At 39.2% G+C, this 21,968-nt stretch overlaps 1 protein-coding gene across 1 annotated transcript; it reads left to right on the top strand.

Annotated features, from left to right (window-relative positions):
- Window positions 1–14,190: 14,190 nt before the first annotated feature.
- LOC124133436 lies at window positions 14,191–21,968 on the top strand. Its single transcript, XM_046497865.2, has 5 exons — window positions 14,191–14,334; window positions 15,590–15,754; window positions 17,977–18,093; window positions 20,329–20,458; window positions 21,621–21,968. Exons 1-5 carry the CDS (start codon window positions 14,191–14,193, stop codon window positions 21,743–21,745), a joined length of 681 nt encoding a protein of 226 aa, XP_046353821.2. The 3' UTR covers window positions 21,746–21,968.

Genomic DNA, 21,968 nt, shown 5'->3' with positions numbered 1-21,968 from the left:
TGCAACCGGACCCTGTCGATTATGTCGATTTGCATTGGAGGTTTACTTAATTTGATAAGGAGCACATGACCGTTTCCTTGAAAAAACGAGACAATTCAATCGTATTTATTTTGACGAAGAATTTAAATACAACAAATGAGTGACAGATCTCCTGTGCAATGTCAAAGGAAAAAACCAGTCGTCAACAAATGCAGCATAGATTTCCCATGCATGGGAAAGGAGAATACTTAATACATAACATTATATACAATGTTTTTATTAATATCAAAAGAGGGGAGTGGATATTCTTTACCTACATTGCATATACTATTAGATATTGTGTATTCTCGATCTCTGTGAACTTCTCACAGATAAAGAAATAATAATAAATAAATGCAAACCATGTTAACTTATGCAATATTTGAAGCAATGTATGATTAACATATGGATCATTAATATAACATAAAATATTTCCTTTCATAGGAAGAAGTATATTTAATGAAATAAATGAATAAATGTAACTGTCTGGATTCCTTTCATATGTCATGAAGAACTAACAACAACTTACTGACAACTTTTGCTGGGATAATAACAAACAACAAAAACAGAATCCATCATGATAATGGCACGAAATCATAATTCAAAGCATACACAAATAATATCCGGTATCTTCGGGCATGTCTTGTTGAGTTTCAAAGAGCATCAGAATGTATAATAAATTTGTTGCAATCAATTATTGCTGAAATATATCTGTTTTGATCAAAATTGAAAGGATGGAAAATCTATAATGAAAAGGGTTTTGTCACTAACGTAAATATTCTCTTTGACCTTATACGAAGAGTATTCTAAGAACATTAATCTCGGCAATCGTTGGTGGATTGCGCCAAGCAACCTTGATACCAAATTTGGTACCTCACGTATAATGCGGTACATAATTTTCGAAACAGATAATTACGTTTTTCATAAGCTATCACTAATCTGTGATATATATACGGACAAAAATTACCTCAGAGGATAATCTTCCCTGGGGGTTTAAGAGGATTAAAATAATTCCAGCTAACATCAAGCACTGTAATAAAATATTTAAATTATAGCATACCTTCTTAACATTCCAATGAAAAGAATAGTGACTAACTAAGAAAACAAATTATATTTATCTCCGATACTATGCCCTCATCAGTATACACACACACACACATACAGACATAGGTATGTATGTGTATGTTTGTGTGTGTGTTTATGTATGTATGTATGTATGTATGTATGTATGTATGTATGTATGTATGTATGTATGTATGTATGTATGTATGTGCGCGTATGTAGGTGTGTATGTAATGACAGTAAATGTGAGCTCTATGTCATTGGTCTCACATATATGACTGCACTTCTACATACTCTAGATGACAGTATCATGTACGTAGATGAAAGTATGTAAGTGGACGATAGTATCTAGATGGCATACTATCATCTACGTAGAAGATACTATCATATACGTAGATGAAAGTATCTTCTCCGTAGATGATAGTATCTTCTACGTAGATGATAGTATTTTCTACGCAGATGGTAGTATCTTCCACGTAGATGATAGCATGCCACCAACATCACATCACTTCCAATAAATGTCTTTCACTATGTACCAGCCAAAACCACTGTACTCAAGGTACAACCAGGCATTGGTCCACTTCTGATTGCAAATCACTTTCAAAGCTCTAATGCAAGTCTACTACCTTTTCCATACGTCATTATTAGCCTTCGGACACTGATAACAGTCGGTAAATTTTCTACTTAGTGTGGGGTGTGAGAACTTTTTGAAACTTGATATATCGAACATTGTTGTATATATATAAACTCACTGGAGTGTTATTTCTGTAGGTTAAGTACGTAGTTATCAACACAATGTATTTATATATAAAAATATATGTTTGGGATGCTTTCCTTGCATTTAAAGTGTGTTAGCAGTAGTTGAAAAGAGCGATTCAGCATGAAACCAAATTTGAAATGGGGTAAAACAGTTGTTACATAGTGTATGAAATACCCTCTGAAGACATATATTGCAGTCTCAAATTTAGAAGTTTTAACTCAATTTCAGAAAAAAGTGATGAGGGTAGGCAATTAGAACTAGGTAAAAAATCGGAGCAAAATATAATTTGACTTTTTGGTAAGTCACCAGTCATTTCATTGGAATTTTAAGAGAGTATGTTATTACAGTGCTTGATCTGAGCCCAAATTACTTTAATCCTCTTAATCTTTCAGAGGAGGTTATGTTTCCAGGGGATTATTGTACGTATATTTCGTATCAAGGTTTCTTGGCACAATCCACCAACGATTGTCGAGTTTAATGATCTTCAAGTACGTTCCAAGGTCAAAGAGAAAATGTACTTTAGTGACAAACATATTTTCATTATAAATTTTCAATTCCTTTCTATTTGGATACAAGCAGATATATTTCAGCAATTGATTGCAAGAAATTTATGATAATTCGTATACTCTTTGAAACTGTACAAGAGTTATCCGAAGATACCGGATGTTATTTTTGTATGAACGGGATCTGTCGACTCATTTGTTGTATTTGAATTCTTCGTCAAAATAAAATGAATTGTATAAATATGATTAAATTCCCTCGTTTGTTTCAAGAAAAGGATCACGTACTCCTTTTCAACGCATATAGCGTTTCCACTGCAAATCGACACACTGGTTGACCAGCCTGTGTTTGTACCCTTCGTCATCACTCGTTCAGTCGTGTCGAACTGGTCAACGTACTGTTGAAGCAAGACATTCAAAAAACATCTTGAATAGCCTTATAAGAGTATTGAACAATATGTCACAATTAAGTTATTTGTCGAAAATACGGTTGTGTAACCCATCATTTTGAACCCGAGGATGGATTTTTCAGTCATTTAAATGTATCGATGTTGACACCACCCTTTAATGACGAGTGTACGATAAAGCCTATACCAACCATCCCTAACTTAACAGTTTTGTACGTTTGTCATCATACACAGTATTTCTCGAATTGCACATGTGAAACGCAAGCTCAACTGACAAAGATCATTTCTAGGCAATTGGCGTCCTGGACACTACGGTAGTAAGGTTGAGTATTATTACAATTTACGTCAAAATTATTACAATTTGCTGCAAGTATTACAATTTACCTTTTGATTACAATTTACGTCGTAACAAGCACCAAACTTGGCACACTTATACATTGAACCATTCTAAACATTTCTTGATATGGATCCACCTCAGCAGCGCCACCTGGTGGTAGAAAATCCAAGATGGCCGCCCAAATGGTTAAAATCTCTTTTGATGTCAATTTATATTCAATATATCATGATTATTTTGTCAATTTGAGTCATTTATGTAAAATTTATTTCAACAGTGTTGTATAAATTCAAATCTAATATGCAGCGCCCACTGGTGGCGAAGTAAATCCAAGATGGCCACCAAAATGACTTTATGTCAAGCTAGACAACGCTAAAAGGATCTATACCGAAACGTCGCTTTTCACAGTATTACAGAAGTTGTTATCCATAAAATTGTGTCTACCTTTTCATCCGATAACTTCTAAGTATTGCCTATCAAACAATTTATTCCGTAAGGCAGATCTGGGGAATATATTAGACTACATGAACCTGGTTTAAATTCTGTAACTGAACTTGGAATTTGATAAAGATATTGGACCAGCACTGAAACATGCCTTTTGATTCTGAATCATTAAGGCTAACTTAACGAGCAACACTTACCTGCAGACGTGATTTAAGGTTGAAACAAATTTTCGGAGGAGCATTTCCTTCTGACTGCCATAAACCGTATGTAACTGCCTCTTTGAAAGCTCTAGTCATTATGAAATCTGAAGGGCCAGGTATAAAAAAAACAATCCTCAAGCATTCCAAACTATCTCAAAACAACTTGTCTTCAAAGCGCGAAATGACGGTGCACCAGCACATCAACACAAAGACACCACTGAGACCGAGAAATGCTAGGCCCAGTTTACTTGGTATTAAACAAGAAAACGTGATCTTGTTGACACATTTTACAATATGGGTTTGTGCATTTAGCATGTATGTCTGGTGTATTTCAATGATAAAACCACTATACACAATTGCTAAAACAATCCAGTGCATCTGTCCTAAATTATATGATGAAGTTCCTTATCATGTTTGGTAGATTTGCATTTTGAAAAAGTTGCTTTCAGGATTCTCAGAAACTGTCCCGAAGGAAGTAGATGGAATCTGCAATCTGTGCTGCTGGAATTGCCTCAGGCAGATTTGCTGATTCCTTCATCATGTGTACCCACCATGCTACACCATCAGGCATATGTGCAATATAAGGAAACAGAAGCGGGCACAGAAGATCCTTTCAGAAACTGGTGTGCAACGAAGTCAGCTGCTCAGTCCGAACTTTGCATATTGGCCTGCTGGGTGCAATTCAAAAAGCAGATTTCCAAAAGTTTGCAGCAAGACTAAACGGACATTCTCTGGTGTGGCACAAGGTCAGACACATGAAAAATTCAATAGCCGTATTGGCACGCCAGAAAGCTATGAATGTGGGTTCGAATTCCGGTTCGCCCCGATTATGTTTTTAGGTTTATCAGCACCATACCCGTGCTCGTGGATTTCACTGACGTGGTAAACGTCTGAGACCTGCATCACTTCGGGCTTTCCTCCCACATTAATCTGACAAGCCGTGATATAAATGGAATACTGTTAAAAGCGGTGTTAAACCCAACTCACTCACTCATTCTAGAGGCACACGGAATTCAAAGACATTGTCACTAGTTCATGCCTTCACCGGTTCATATGCTTGGGATACGTGTCAAGTTTTTCATGAAGTCACCAATGCTTTCCCATCATCAGCAGATATCTCTGACAACACAATGCAGATTCTTGAGCGGTTTGTAGTTCTCACTGGTTTATTTGGAAGGTCAATGAAAGGCAATATCTCTGTTCATGAAGATGTCAGACAATTGACTTTTCAATCCAAAGAGGCAGCTCTAAGACAGCACCAATGCATGGGGACAGGTGCTTGATGCAGGGGTTGGGAGAGGACATGCAATGACATAGATACCCAACTGGACAACACTTGGTCAGGCACAAAGAAGTGTTACAAACTAACACTACACCTGTAAGAAGTCTTGCAAACCGTTGTAAACTTTACACTGCTGGTCTTGACTACGGTGCTATGTGATACTTTGAATGTTCACTGTAACTGAATTATAGACCCGTAAACACATACATTGAACCGATATTCCTGGTCCTACTTGAGTAGTGTTTAAGTTGATGTCATAGGTTCATGGAAATAATGTCAATAATACTTACACATACATTCCTGTTTTAAGATCTGAATCCATTCCCGGATGAGTGGTTTTGGGGTGATCTAATATAATCTAGGTCGATCATTTCTCTGTAGACCATTTATAAAATACTATGCCGAGAATAGATCATACGCAATACATATTAATTGATACATTGTCATTTAAAAATGTTTCATCACATCAAAAATTATCAACTTGTCCTTAGTCAAAAGATATCAAATGATATCTATATCTGTTGTAGAAATAGACAATTTCTAAAATCTAAAACATATTGGAGGCCATCTTGGATTTTCGTCATCACCATTGGACGCTGCATATCAGATCTGAATTATATAAAGCATTGTTGCAATTGATCCTGAAATGTCTATTGTGATAAATTGTATGAGTTGACCAGATAATTATGATATAATGAGTATAGATTAAAGTCATAAGAGATTTCAACCATGTCGGCGGCCATCTTGGACTCTCATCACCACCAGGTGGCGCTGCAAACTATTAATTATTGATTTATATACAGCTCTGCTGCAATTCACTCCGCATGCAGGACTATGGATATATGTATAAATGGATCAGATAAGTATGATATATTGAGTATATATTGATATCATTAGAGAGTTCAGCCATGATGGCGGCCAATGTTCTACCACCAGGGGGCTCTGCTGTGGTGGCTCCATATCCAAAAATGTTGAGAATGGTTCAATCTATAGGTGTGCCAAGTTTGGTGCTTTTAACCCAAAGTGCACAATTTTAGCCTTAACCGCCCTACTATAAGGTAATCTTTCCAATAAATAAAAGCGACAAAATCTTTTTCCATAATTATAGGAAATCTTGCTCTTTGTACGATACCGACTAATTAGCATGTGTTTATGAATCACTATCAGTAGTGAGTGGGTGATTGAGTTTGGTTTAACACCACTTTTTACAATGTTCCAGTTACACTACCGCGCGTCAGCTTGATGTGTGAGGAAAACCCGAATTTTGCTATGTGGGATAGTGGTGTACAAAGTTTAAAAATCAAATGTTTTGACAGAACTGAAAATGGTTCTTTTCGCTTGTCAAAATGTCTTGTGGACACTTTTTTGTCATTCTGAATCTTTATGTACCTATCTAAATATGAAACAGGTGATGCCGTTTTAGTGGTCTCATACATTCTTTAAGATCAGATGGGTAAATCTGGGTAGGGGAATATCTAATTTATCATTAGGCTGTCTGTTTCGGATCTTTCTCGAAAGATGAGCAGCATGTCACCTTATGAAATGTCGATTTACGGTCAGTTGTTCTGGAGAGGTCGTTGTGAAAAAGCGGAATCTCATTTCGTCATGTAGTATTTTCGTATTCGATGTATGACTTCAAGGTGCTGTACCACCGAGTACAGCGGGGTTTTGTTTCTGTGCTACGTTGTGGTTGCTCTGGGAGTGAGTGAGTGAGTGAGTGAGTGAGTGAGTGAGTGAGTGAGTGAGTGAGTGAGTGAGTGAGTGAGTGAGTGAGTGAGTGAGTGAGTGAGTGAGTGAGTGAGTGAGGATTTATAGTCACATCGGCAATATTTCAGCCATATCTTGACTAAATCAAGTTTCACAGTAATAATACATAAATACAGACTAAAAATTCTTTCGACAACGGACAGTAAAAGCACTAAATTGTCACAGATATAGTCCTAAAACTAGTAAGCAATCATAAAAAAACTTGATTTTTCATAACAATACATAATAAAACTGGGCTAAAGATCACCAGCAACCAAAGTTAGACCACCATACTAGGGACCATGGGGACTTACGGTACATCTGCTTCCTGCATGGTACCCTAGCAGGATTTACACCATTCCTCTGGCTACTGATGATTGTTATATTAGTAAGTTAAGCCAAACATTTAAAACCAACAAGTGATCTACGCATAAAACCATGGAAAGGTGAAAAATACTTTGAATGAAATAGGACTTACGTACCCTCTCATGAGGACAAGCTCTAGGGGTAGAACACCTCTACAGAAAGCTATGCTTGTCGTGAGAATCGACTAACGAGCACCGGGTGTTCACGTTTTGTGAGGGCGGTTGGGTAGCCTAATGGATAGCGCGTTCGTTCGTTACCCTGAAGAGCCGGGTTCGATGAGTGAAGCCCATTTCTCGTGATATTGCTGGAATACAGTAAACTACGGTTATAACGAACTCAAAGGGACCACTAATTTTAGTTCGTTATAACCGTAATTCGTTATAAGCATATATACAGCATAACTACAGAAAATAGTCGGGACCAAAAAGTAAGTTCGTTATATCTGTCAGTTCGTTATAAGCGAGTTCGTTATAAACGTAGTTTACTGTATTGCTAAAAACGGCGTAAAACCGTACTCACTCACCCACTCATGTTCTGTGACTAGACTCATTGTGTGAGCTCCGATTGCAAGAACCGTTGCTCAGGTGTTCAGTCACATGCGGTCAAGACAGATTTATTTAGAGGCTTGGAATATTGCTAACTGCGGCGCTCAAGAACATGCATTCACTTAGGCTGCGAAAACAGCAAGATTGCGATGACAGGACACAATCACAAGGGTCAACTGATATAGGAACATTCTTTCTCCCCATGGCCTGGAGACAAAGTTGATCCAGTTGACGTAATTGATCCAGTAGTTTTAAACGCCCAATATTGTATTAATACATATTTCCTACTTGAGGCAACACCTGATTGTTCAACATGGGTATTATTTGTAAATGAGATTTTGAATGAATTAAAGAACAACAATATTTGGCAGCAATATGGTGATCGTCGTTGCAAATTTGCATGACAAAATAATGTCATCAGCCAACAATTATTTCAAAGAAAGTACTTTGCAGTGACTTTTCTCGATAATGCCACGTGGCAATACAATTGAATTCTACGATATTCACACTTGCATTTTTACCCCTGACTTCACCAATACGGACAGTCAAAATTGTTGTTTACGACAGTACACGTTTTACAGGTAGTCGCGACAAATATGTTGCCATACAGGGACGTGAGATAAGGAGGCGTTTTTATTCTAAATGACCTTTTCTCCAAGAATGCGACTAGAACATAAGATATTGTCCGATTTCTTGTGTTTGTTGTGAATGCAAATACACAATAGTTTAGCCATGGTTACACTGTACAGTCAACAAACTCGATATGTCGACGTCATAGCTAGCAATCGATTTGTTTTGTTTAATAAGCATGATTGGAATAATATTGTATTTGATTGAATACTCGTTCAGTAATAAAAGCAAAAAACCCTATTGACAAATATGCTTAAGTCGCCGTTTTGCTGTCTCCTTCTTGATTGACTTCTCATGTGCCTTTATTTGACATGATTTCATTCAATACTGATTATATTCGTAACTACAGAGGCGGACATTATGATGATGTGATGATGTTATTCCTTTTATGTGATGATGTTATTCCTTATATGTGATGATGTTATTCCTTTTATGTGATAATGTTATTCCTTTTATGTGATGATGTTATTCCTTTTATGTGATAATGTTATTCCTTTTATGTGATGATGTTATTCTTTTTATGTGATGATGTTATTCCTTTTATGTGATGATGTTATTCCTTTTATGTGATGATGTTATTCCTTTTATGTGATGACGTTATTCCTTTTATGTGATGATGTTATTCTTTTTATGTGATGATGTTATTCCTTTTATGTGATGATGTTATTCCTTTTATGTGATGATGTTATTCCTTAAATGTGATGATGTTATTCCTTTTATGTGATAATGTTATTCCTTTTATGTGATGATGTTATTCCTTTTATGTGATGATGTTATTCTTTTTATGTGATGATGTTATTCCTTAAATGTGATGATGTTATTCCTTAAATGTGATGATGTTATTCCTTTTATGTGATAATGTTATTCCTTTTATGTGATGATGTTATTCCTTTTATGTGATGATGTTATTCCTTTTATGTGATGATGTTATTCCTTAAATGTGATGATGTTATTCCTTAAATGTGATGATGTTATTCCTTTTATGTGATAATGTTATTCCTTTTATGTGATGATGTTATTCCTTTTATGTGATGATGTTATTCCATTTATGTGATGATGTTATTCCTTTTATGTGATGATGTTATTCCTTATATGTGATGATGATATTCCTTTTATGTGATGATGTTATTCCTTAAATGTGATGATGTTATTCCATTTATGTGATGATGTTATTCCTTTTACGTGATGATGTTATTCCTTTTATGTGATGATGGTATTCCTTTTATGTGATGATGTTATTCCTTATATGTGATGATGTTATAAACAAGAACCCTTAAAATTAGAGGCATCTGCCTAGTTGGGACTTTCTGTTCTACTGACTTTTACACAAGTGTGTTCATTTGGTAGTTCTGAATATTTCTTCACTTTACAACTAAGCGTATATACGAGTGAGTGATTTTGTTTGTTTATTGTTTAACGCCGCACCCATCAATTGTCCAGCTATATCATGGCGGTCTGTAAATAATCGAGTCTAAACCAGACAACCCAGTGATTGACACCATGAGCATCGATCTACGCTATTGGGATACGATGACATGCATCAACTAAATCAGCGAGCTTGACTTCTCGACCCCGTTAGATGCCTCTTACGACAAGCATAGCCGCCTTTTACGGTAAGAATTGGTTGCTGAAGATCTATTCTACCCCGGATACGAGTGAGTGAGAATAACAAGTTTTACAAATGATAGATTTCGGAAAACACTTTCTTAGTAAAGTAAAATAACATTGATCACAAAGGGAGTGAGTGAGTTGATTTCGGATTAACGCCGTTTGACGAATGAGGTACACCCGACGTGTTTCAGGTATCAGAGCTTAACCCGGTTAACCTGGTTCGATTCCACAATAACACAATTTCTGAACCACATTTTTTGTGTCTTGTGACTTGACTGGACCATTTCTGAAGTTGTGCAAAATCACACGCACCCACTCACCCCACTTAAGAAAAACTGGGCGTTGCTCAGTAGCAAGTGTTGTTTTAAATAATAATCATTCAGAGCACCATTCATACTTCGTTACAACCGTAGATCGTTTATAAACATACGTATGGCATATATACAGCAAATAAAAAGCAAATGGACGGGATCAAAACACATTTCGTTATATCTGTCAGTTCGTTATAAGCGTGTTCGTTATAAACGTAGTTGACTGAATATGGTTCCCTACTTTGTCAAAGATGATTAGTTGGGACATGAATGAACCCACTGTCATGAGTTTCTAGCAAGCAAAGGGCAGATTGCGGCGCTCTAGACGACCTGGACAACTGGTGCCCCCTGAACATAAATATTTTATAAACAACAGGTTGTTGCATTTGCAATGGATGATCAGATTTAATGTTTGTGATAAATCCAGTCCAGGACTTAAAATGTCAAACACCATAGATATTTAGATACTTGTAATTCGTGCTACCTCCGTGACGATTCCGGTTAGAATTGATCTTCAGCAAGCCATGATTGTCGTAAAAGGCGACCAACCGTCGGGTTGTCAGGCTCGCTGACGTGTTTGACGCACGCCATCGTATCCCGATTGCATCGATCGATGCTCACGATGTCCATTATTGCATTGTCTGGACCAGACTTGATTATTTACGGACCGCTGCCATTTGGCTGGAATATTGTTGACTATGGCATTACACAACAAACAAACAAACAAACAAACAAACAAACAAACACAGATCAAGTCCCCGGGAACCTATTCTCGATGCATCATGAGGGTTTAATTGTATCCTCATTTAACAAGTGAAACAAGATGTGTCATAAAAAGAAATGACCCAGACGTTTAAACGATTTTTTTCCCCAAACGTGGATAGTATCTATTATTTTACACCTCTTAATAATGTCTCCGCCGATCCCCCCCCCCCCCCCCCCCCCCCATCCCACCCCCCCCCACCCACCACCCACCCTCGCCCCCCGGGCTTCACACCTGTACCCAAAGGTGGAAATAGTCCTTTGCATGTGTTTGTGACGTGTGACGAGAAGCTAAAAATACAGCAATAAAATGATAGCCATTAAAATTCAAGAGCCCAAAATCCTCGAACAATAACACCGCTGCATGTGTTAGTCCTCTTTACATGATAATTTTGCATTTTATTGATGTAACGTGCTGCGTTATTTGGTGAGGATATGAAGAATGAGACTAAGAAGATTTTTATTAAAGTGCCACGCATTGTACAGTATAAACATTGCTACTAGTTCGGGTAGATGTGTACACTGCCCATCCAGTGTGACCTTTCGACACTAAAGTCATTAAAATGCACAACACAGTTAGAGATTAAAAGAAAACACTATAAATGAGGAAAAAAAGAAGTGACATCAATATGGGCACGCCCAATCCCCCAACCCCATGTCTGCATGTCTTCCTGTGTATACATACTCATACTTCTGCAAACAATTCTTCCAAACAAATCTACATACACAACACACAACACAACACAACACAACACAACACAACACAACACAACACAACACAACACACACACACACACACACACACACACACACACACACACACATCGTGTTCATCTTTCCACACCATATCCCTACACCTATCTCACTATATCCCCACGCACGCTCGCACACACACACGACGTATTTATCTTTCCCCACTATATCCCTACAACTATCTCACTATATCACCACGCACGCACGCACGCACGCGCACGCACGCGCGGGCACACACACACACACACACACACACACACACACACACACACACACACACACACACACACACACACACACACACACACACACACACACACACACACACACTCACTCACTCACTCACTCACTCACTCACTCACACACTCACTCACACACACTCACACATATCGTATTCATCTTTCCCCACTATATCCCTACAACTATCTCACTATATCACCACGCACGCACGCACACACGCTCGCGCGCACACACACACACACACACACACACACACACACACACACACACACACACACACACACACACACACACACACACACTCACTCACTCACTCACTCACTCACTCACTCACTCACTCACTCACTCACTCACACACTCACTCACACACACTCACACATATCGTATTCATCTTTCCCCACAATATCCCTACAACTATCTCACTATGTCTACGCAAGCCCTCTTGGATCCATGCGCATGCTAACATTCATACATTTGCAATGTGGAAAAACCTAGCCACCCTTTCCTCACCCCACGAGGAAGCCGCTGGCATTCATGGTACATTTAACTTGTACTCACAAACAGGATGTTGACGTGTTCACTGAAGCATTGCATCCAAGCTCTTGGCAATGTGTTTTACCTGGTTTGATGAAAATAAGCTTATGGCTACTGACCCTCATGTGTGTATGAAAATCATTCAAAATTATTCTTATTTACAAAATGTTTATTTAATTGATATTAAGCTGCAAATCGTGTTCTTACCGAACAGGTTTACATTTACAACAATAAGTGATGATCCTTTCCGTGTACTCGCCTTCCCACAAACACAGATGTGGACAAACCGACCTTTCTGTTCAGTGCAGGGACAATTTTAAAACATGTGAGTGAGTGAGTGAGTATGGTTTTACGCCGCTTTTAGCAATATTCCAGCAATATCACGGCGGGGGACACCAGGAATGGGCTTCACACATTGTACCCATGTCGGGAATCGAACCCGGGTCTTCGGCGTGACGAGCGAACGCTTTAACCACAAGGCTACCCCACCGCCCCATTTTAAACATGGAAAGAATGATCGTGTCAGTGAATTTGACTTTAGACCGCTCTGAAATAAGTTCAATAAGATAACGGTGCGTAAGATTAACGTGCTGCCACGCCAATTGTGTCAAAACCGCGAACAGCGGATCCTGGAATGACTGTGGGGCGTAACTCTGCACAGTGAATTGCTGCGTCATAGGAGATCGGGTAATGAAACAGTTATTCTAATTAAGCACAAGAGCTTAATAATAACTGACGAGTAATGATACTAGGGGAATGTCCAAATGATCCTGATGATGAGAAGTGCCATGTCACTATTTCGACCTAAATTAACTCGATGTATCTTTTAAAACGATGACACGTTCTGGTACCGACAGATCTAATATGGCCGTATCGCTTGTCTCAACTCGGTATAACGGCGTGTGTCAATGTCCCTTGAACGTCGAGTTATTGTGTTTCCCCCTTATCAGTGCTACAGTGTATAAAGAGTGAGTGAGTGAGTTTGGTTTAACAGTATCCCAGTTCATCAGCAAGTGTGTGAAGCAAGCCCGAAGTGATGCAGGTCTGAGACGTTTACCACGTTGGTAAAACCCACGAGTACGGGTCTGGTGCGGACAAACCTGGAAACATAATTGGAGCGAACCGGGATTCGAACTCAATATATATAAAACAATCCCATGTATCCTAAATAAGTGTTTCCTGGTCTCACCAGCGGTAACTAATTTTGTAAGGTTCACAGATTCATAGGAAAATAAACAATTAACGTCGGATTCATTAAAACAGGATCGTCACATTTAAGCCATTTTGTGAAATGTCGAAATATGCTTTCGTTTAGCAAAGATCGCAATTACTGATTCAATTTAGAAAAACATAAAACATTCCGTAAATATTTCAGGAATTTGTCAAGTTTTCATTTGTACCGACAAGAGACGCAGTAACCTAACCACGACAATTTGGCAGTAATTGCAACGACAAACAGTAAACAAATATTACCCCAGCAATGAATCAGACACTGGCCTCGTTTGCTAGTCACCCATGACTAGTCATAGCATTCAGCCGACCTTCACTTCCGTGTGACCCACAACAGCGATTGTTATCAGCCATTTTGATTGGTCGATTTGATGAACAGGATATGTGCGAAGTGTTTTCCAATCCGGAATCTCGTTTTCTTTGAGTGGATTGGCTACCCCTTCACAGATCCGTGTATGATAACATATATAATCTCCGGGGAGCTGTGGAGGGACACACTTGCACGGAACGGAAGACCACAGGCAAAGATGCTGCTTGCCACGGGAATCACGATTCTTTTCTTCGTACATGTAGCTTGCCGGCCTCAAGGCCAAGAAGATGTAAGTATCACCAGCTTAACAGATAAACTGTATGTGATGTTTCAGTTAACGCATATAATAACTGTATGTGATGTTTCAGTTAACACATATAATATCTGTATGTGATGTTTCAGTTAACGCATATAATAACTGTATGTGATGTTTCAGTTAACGAACATAACTGTATGTGATGTTTCAGTTAACGTATATAATAACTGTATGTGATGTTTCAGTTAACGCATATAATATCTGTATGTGATGTTTCAGTTAACGCATATAATAACTGTATGTGATGTTTCAGTTAACGAACATAACTGTATGTGATGTTTCAGTTAACGCATATAATAACTGTATGTGGTGTTTCAGTTAACGCGCATAAAACTGTATGTGATGTTTCAGTTAACGCATATAATAACTGTATGTGGTGTTTCAGTTAACGCGCATAAAACTGTATGTGATGTTTCAGTTAACGCATATAATAACTGTATGTGATGTTTCAGTTAACGCATATAATAACTGTATGTGGTGTTTCAGTAAACGCATATAATAACTGTATGTGATGTTTCAGTTAACGCATATAATATCTGTATGTGATGTTTCAGTTAACGCATATAATAACTGTATGTGGTGTTTCAGTTAACGCGCATAAAACTGTATGTGATATTTCAGTAAACGCATATAAAAACTGTATGTGATGTTTCAGTTAACGCATATAACTGTATGTGATGTTTCAGTAAACGCATATAATAACTATATGTGATGTTTCAGTTAACGCATATAATAACTGTATGTGATGTTTCAGTTAACGCATATAATAACTGTATGTGGTGTTTCAGTTAACGCGCATAAAACTGTATGTGGTGTTTCAGTAAACGCATATAATAACTGTATGTCATGTTTCAGTTAACGCATATAATATCTGTAACCAGACATCAAGGGGACGAAATTGTTCTGCACATTTGCAACCTTGTTAGGACCTGGTGGTCGTTCATATTATAGATTTGCCCCATCAATGTAAGCACAATACCCATTGCTCGTGGGTTCCTCAAAGATTTAAACGTCTGAATCACTAGAGTTTTTCTCCACATTACACGGCGCTCAAATTCACACTATCTCTCTAGACTCACAAAACATCTCTTTCCTTGCCATATTATCACGAGTTCACTGTTGGTAGGACCATTTTGCAAATAAATCCCAGTTTTTATCGATGATGCACGGCAATGGAAGCGTGCAATGATGACTGTTTGAGGTAAATGTGACGTGTTTTCTTTCACAGGAAGGCACATTTAAATGGCAAAGGAACATTGACCCTGTAGCACCCTTTCGCGTACGGGAGAGTGCACGTGTCTTGAGTGAAGGGGTCATTCTGATGTCGTCAGAGAGTCCTGCCCTGCACAAGAAACAGTATCACAGATCACAAAGTCTTCATGATTTCAAAGCAGTGAGTATTAATAATCTAATGTACCGTTCTTCTTAAAACATTTTAGAAATAAACGACGAGTGGGAGTCTATCGTGCAATAAAACACTGCAAGAAGTATAAACCACGAGAGTCGTTTATTTCTTATATGAGACATCAACATTATAAACAGCCTCTTTAAGGATGATGATAAAATGTAAAAGCTTTAAAAATAGTCACCCGAATATTTACACCTATGGGGAACAACTCACTAGACATTCCCCTCTCAAAAATAACGTCGTCTAGTATACGACGTCATTGAGTTGCGAGCGAGTGTTCAAATCTACAGAAATAAGGTCATGATAGAACAATGGTTTATAGTGTTATAAACTACGCTTCGTTTTTCATTGGTCTTTGTGATTTATCGCGTAACTATCTTACACAGAATATTAAACGATCTTCCCAAACATATATTAGTTAAAGTCCTCAGTGGAATAAGTTTTACATGTCCCGAGTTTAAGTGAGTGAGTGAGTAAGTTGGGTTTAACGACGCTTTTAAAAGTATTCCAGTTATATCACGGCGTGTCAGCTTAATGTGGGAGGAAAGCCCGAATCGCGGTGCCTTAGACGAATGGGCCACCCGTACCCTCCCGAGTTTAAGCAAGGGAAAGTGTTCACAAAGTCTTGTTTAACACCAAATATATTGTTTTATATCGTATTTATTACCAACGGATGCTTGTAAATAATTTATCAACAAAGTAACGCCATGTCTGTGTGTCCTTACAATGAAATCAAAACACGTAACATGAGCAGGATGTCGACATGGAGCCGTATTAATTCCGACATGTATTGTCATACCATCCCAACTTAGAGATTGTTGAATTATCTGTGGAATTAAACCAAATGACGCCTTCAATTTAATATACCTTTCTCACATCGCTGAAACATAACACGTTTAGAAGACTGCTATAGACACAAGCCTACGACAGGATTGTGTTCACAGAGTGTGTTGCATGAAAGGTCGTAAAAAGGAGTGAGTGAGAGAGTATGATTATAAATTCGTAAAATAATTACAAAAATTAAAGTTAATTGTACAGTCAGCTTATCACGGATTCGATTCCCCACATGGGTTCAGTGTTTGAAGCCAATTTCTTTGATCCCCCAAGAATGTTGTTGGATATTGCTAAAACCGGCGTAAAACCATACTCACACAGTCACTTTCTTGTAGCAACAGCTAAAGGCAGATAATATTATATCTGTGTGTTGACTGAACCCTCTCATTCCCAGACAATACAGTAGTTTAGAACACGTTTAGTACAGCCCAAACCACGACGAGGTAGAATAGCTTCCCTTTATAGTCAACGGAAAATGTCATATTTGAAGATACGGAATACTTTGAAATTTCCATATAAAAATTGGTCAACTAGTTCAAATCACTGAAAGCTGGTCGTTTATATATTTAACGCTTGCGGGTTTATGATTCTTGACATGATCACGTACAGACGTGCTAATAGCTAAGCAGGTCCGTGACCCAAGATGAATTGATCAACCCTTGCTTCTAGTGTTTTTAATTTTTAAACCAGCATTGCACCAAAACAACCAAGCCTGTTTCTTATTCATTTGAGTGAGTAAGTGAGTGAGTTGGGTTTAACGCACGGCTTTGGTTCTGACAAACCTAGACACATAATCGGGGCGAGCCACAATCATAGGTGTCATAGTGCCCAAGGGACGCAACTCTGCACATTAACATGCTTCCCTTTTACCTAGTAGTTAGTGTCAACATTCTCCGTAAGGGATCCGACCCGTGAAGATCCGGGTTAGAATAGGTCTTCAGCAACCCATACTTGCCGTAAAAGGCGACTATGCTTGTTGTAAAAGGCGACTAACGGGATCGGGTGGTCAAGCTCGCTGACTTGGTTGATATATGTCATCGATACCAATTACATGGATCGATGCTCATGATATCAATCACTGGATTGTCTGGTCCAGACTCGATTATTAACAGACCGCCGTCATATAGTTGGAATATAGCTGAGTGCGGCGTTAAACAACAAACAAACAAACACAAACAAAAGACCCTTATCGTACCTTGTCCTTTCAATGGCATTATCGCACGAAGGTTGTCGGGCTGTCCCCAGCAACTGACACACGAGCACCGTCAGAAAACGTTTGTTGATGGTCGACGTCCTGTTTGTTCCAGCGTCTGTGCTACATGTTTTATGTTCCCTCTCAAAACATTTTTTTTTCAATTTAATTTAATTTTCAGGGGATCCTTGCAATCAAACACTTGGATTCACGAGATGGCAGAGGTATTTGCTTCTTGACGAAACCTGCAAAGTCTTTCGATGACACAGTGAAAGATCTTCAGGAGAGAACCCGTCAGGTATACCTTTGTGACACTGTGTAACATAAGAAACACTTCAGCCCTTTGTAAATTAAATATTATATGTAAAGCGTAAAACCACAACAGATTATTAGTACTAATTATAGCTGAGGTGAGGTGAGGTGAAATTGGGTTTAACGTCGCGTCCAAGATTATTGCACTTATATAGCGACGTGCATGCACGTGTATGTGTGTGGCTGCTTGTACTAGTCCGGACTGATGCCGATTTATAGTGCTAGCTCACTGAGATACCATGCCGCAGTTTAACATGAATACCCCACTCAGACACAGTATACTGACTCCGAGCCGACCAGTCCTTGTTTTAGCCCCTTAATGCCGAGCGCCAGACAGGGTAACAACAAGTACAATCTTTTAACGTCTTTTTGTATGACGCGGCCCGGGATCGAACCCTGGATCTTCCGCTCTCCGGGCGGACGCTCTACCACAAGACCACGGAGGCGGTCAGTACTAATTATACATGCCGCGGGTAGCTATTGATTGCTAAGATATATTTACAAGACTCGCGAACACCTGGTGTCACCTATGTGATGTTGAGTGAGTGAGTGAGTTAGGTTTAACGCCGCTATTAACACTATCCCAGTTATATCACGGCGTGCCAGCTAAGTGTTGGGAGGAAAGCCCGAAATGATGCAGGTCTCGGACGTTTACCTCTTTGGTGAAACCCACGAGCACGGGAATGGTGCTGACAAACCTAGAAACATAATTGGGGCGAACCGGGATTCGAACCCACAATCATAGCTTTCAGGCGTGCCCAAGGGACGCAACTCTGCACAGCGAATCGCGGCGACTTAGGCCACCCGTGCCCACATTTGATGGTGATGTACAAACACCCCCGAGTGATACTGCTACAACATCGTGTGCCGTTGACGTTATATATTCAAAATTATTTTGATGATACACAATAGTCCAAATATATTTGACATTGGCTGATATACATTTTGTAATTTCTGAAAAAAGAACATTTATTCTTTAGTTTTATTTCCGCCCAATTAAATTGTTAGCCCTTTTAGTCATATGTTTCTTAAACCAACATGGAAACACCTGTCCTCACATTTGCCTGTTTTGATAGAATTAGTGAGTTGGGTGTGAAGGGTTGGCTGCGAAAAGTTGTACAGTCCTGTCATACGTGGGGGAAGTAGACATGCGCAACCCCTGGCAATATGAATATGGAGTAGGATTGGTCTTCTGTAACAAATGCCGTGAAGATCCGGGGTAGAATATGTCTTCAGCAACCCATGCTTGTCGTAAAAGGCGACTAACTGGATCGGGTGGTCAGGGTAGCTGACTTGGTTGATGCATGTCATCGATCCCAATTGCGTGGATCGATGCTCATGGTATCAATCACTGGATTGTCTGTTCCAGACTCGATTATTTACAGGCTGCCGTCATATAGCTGGAATATTGCTGAGTGCGGCGTAAAATAACAAACAAACAAACAAACAAAACATATGTAGATCGTGTGCTCACAGATGAAATGATACTAATATGTTCAACGGTAGTCGGCAAGCCGCTTTGCATACTGAGTTCCGACTGAACACCACACTCGTGCGCCTATCCATCCACCCACCCATCCATCCACCCATCTATCCACCCATCTAAGGGACCGACCATTTCAAATGTGTAGGGTAAAGCACGTCCGACGGTTTTAATGATATTTAAAAGCCGCATCCGCGTGATAGGTTTTATCCCAAGGTTAAAAGTTTTCAATGTCTCAAAATCCCGAAGGGGAAGTCTATTATCTTACTTATAAACCGAAAAAAACAAACTTAAAACAACAGTTATCAACATGTTTCTGTTTCTAACACACTTTCCATGAACCTTGGGAAACGGGCGTAAAATATCTGTTGCGCGCACGGTACTTGAAAAAAGACTTCTTGAAAGCATTGTGATTTATTTGCGCCTCTATCGCCAAGTGACAAAAATGATTATGCTTCAAACTGTTAAAAACACAAAAAGCCACAAAAAAATCCTTTCTGCTCAATGATTTAAAAAACATAAAATACATCACTGCAAAATGTTTTTTTCCAAAAAATATTTAGGCTCAGAGTTTCAATCGAGAAAAAAGTATCTTGTTTTGCAGCGGCATCTGAAAAAAAATAAGTCTCCATATAAAATGCCAGGCCTCCTCTGGAATATCAAATGACGGTCCCTAAGTGATAGTTATGTTTAAATTGACTGAGACAACTATGTCCTTAATTATAAGATTTGTTTCAGGGTGAGGTCGATCTTGACGAAGCAGAACATTTCTACAAACTGTCCTCTAAGAAGCCAGCTTCATCTACTGGCAGCAAGTTCGTGAATGAATTTTGCAGTGGTGCTCCTATGTACCGTGTTGAGGATTTTGGTGAGTCCAAGTAGAAGTGTTTCATTGTTGAACAATGAGAGTTACTTTAAAATGCTTCCCTTTTACCTAGCAGTTAGCGTCAACATTCTCCGTAAGGGGTCCGACCCGTGAAGATCCGGGTTAGAATAGGTCTTCAGCAACTCATGCTTGCCGTAAAAGGCGACCATGCTTGTCGTAAAAGGCGACTAACGGGATCGGGTGGTCAGGCTCGCTGACTTGGTTGATACATGTCATCGATACCAATTGCGTGTATCGATGCTCATAATATCAATCACTGGATTGTCTGGTCCAGGCTCGATTATTTACAGACCGCCGTCATATAGCTTGAATATTGCTGAGTGCGGCGGTAAACAACAAACCAACCAACCCAACCGTAGGGGGTCCGGGCCTATTCCCCCAGCATATTGCCCCTTGACAACAACCCCCCCCCCCCCCCCCCCCCCCCCCTCCATTCCCCACCGGTCAAATCCCCACTATGTGCCGCCCCCAGGAAATTGAACTTTTGTTAAATTTGAATATGTCTATTTAACTTACACTCATTCCCGCAAGTGTTTGTTAAAAAGTAATTTGTGGCTGTGGATGTTTATAAAAATAAATTGGTTCAATAAAGACTGAGGTGAAAAATGAATCTGAATCCACGTGCTTGTATTGTAAATCTGTGCTTAAAAAGTTTTGAACCTTATTAAAAAATAAATAAATATTTGTACCATGCAGAAGTATTCTGCGGGTGCTGATAAAGCGCCAGAACAGTTCTTATGCTAGATATAATAACATTGGATATTTGTTATTGAAAATAAACATGATAAAACCAATTGAGAAATATAGTTTCTTTCGCTCATCAGTTTATGTCTTAGTCCTCTTGTCACATTGGTTAGTTGGTGTGTTGTTTAACGCCGCACTCAGCAATATTCCAGCTATATGACGGCGGTCTGTAAATAATCAAGTCTGGACCAGACAATCCAGTGATTGACATCATTAACATCGATGGCAGGCATCAACCAAGTCAGCGAGCCTGACCAACCGATCCCGTTGGTCGCCTCTTACGCCAAGCATGGGTTGCTGAAGACCTATTCTACCCCGGATCTTCACGGGTCTATTGACACATGCCCCTAATGATATGTATATTTATTAGTGTATGTTTCATTATTGTATTTCGTTGCAGCTCGCTCCTTCCCACCGGATTATCCTTGGATTATCCGAACCCTCTGTATCTACTGGCCTCTTCGCTTCTGGTGGCCACTTGATATACCCGGAGACTTTTACCCGACCTTCGATCTTGAGGGGTAGCATGGCAGGAGAAGCGTTCGCTCATCACGCCGAATATCTGGGTTCGACCCAATGTGTGAAACCCATTCTTGTGACCTCCGCCTGACTTCCAGGCGACGTTGTTGTTTGTTTGTTGTTTAACTCCGCACTCAGCAGTATTCCAGCTTTATGACGGCGGTCTGTAAATAATCGATTCTGGAACAGATCCAGTGATTGACATCATGAGCATCGATTCACGCCATTG

This window comes from Haliotis rufescens, unplaced genomic scaffold (genome assembly GCF_023055435.1).
Source record: "Haliotis rufescens isolate VD_foot unplaced genomic scaffold, xgHalRufe1.0.p SCAF_21, whole genome shotgun sequence".
NCBI classification, from domain to species: Eukaryota; Metazoa; Mollusca; class Gastropoda; order Lepetellida; family Haliotidae; genus Haliotis; species Haliotis rufescens.
This window is presented reverse-complemented; position numbering and strand designations above follow the sequence as displayed.

Excerpts from the sequence above, each read along its gene's own strand:
- LOC124133436 (XM_046497865.2), top strand. The coding sequence starts at position 14,191 with ATGATAACATATATAATCTCCGGGGAGCTGTGGAGGGACACACTTGCA. Across the intron at positions 18,094-20,328 it reads TTCAGGAGAGAACCCGTCAG|GGTGAGGTCGATCTTGACGA; the intron begins GTATACCTTTGT and ends GATTTGTTTCAG. Across the intron at positions 20,459-21,620 it reads GTACCGTGTTGAGGATTTTG|CTCGCTCCTTCCCACCGGAT; the intron begins GTGAGTCCAAGT and ends ATTTCGTTGCAG.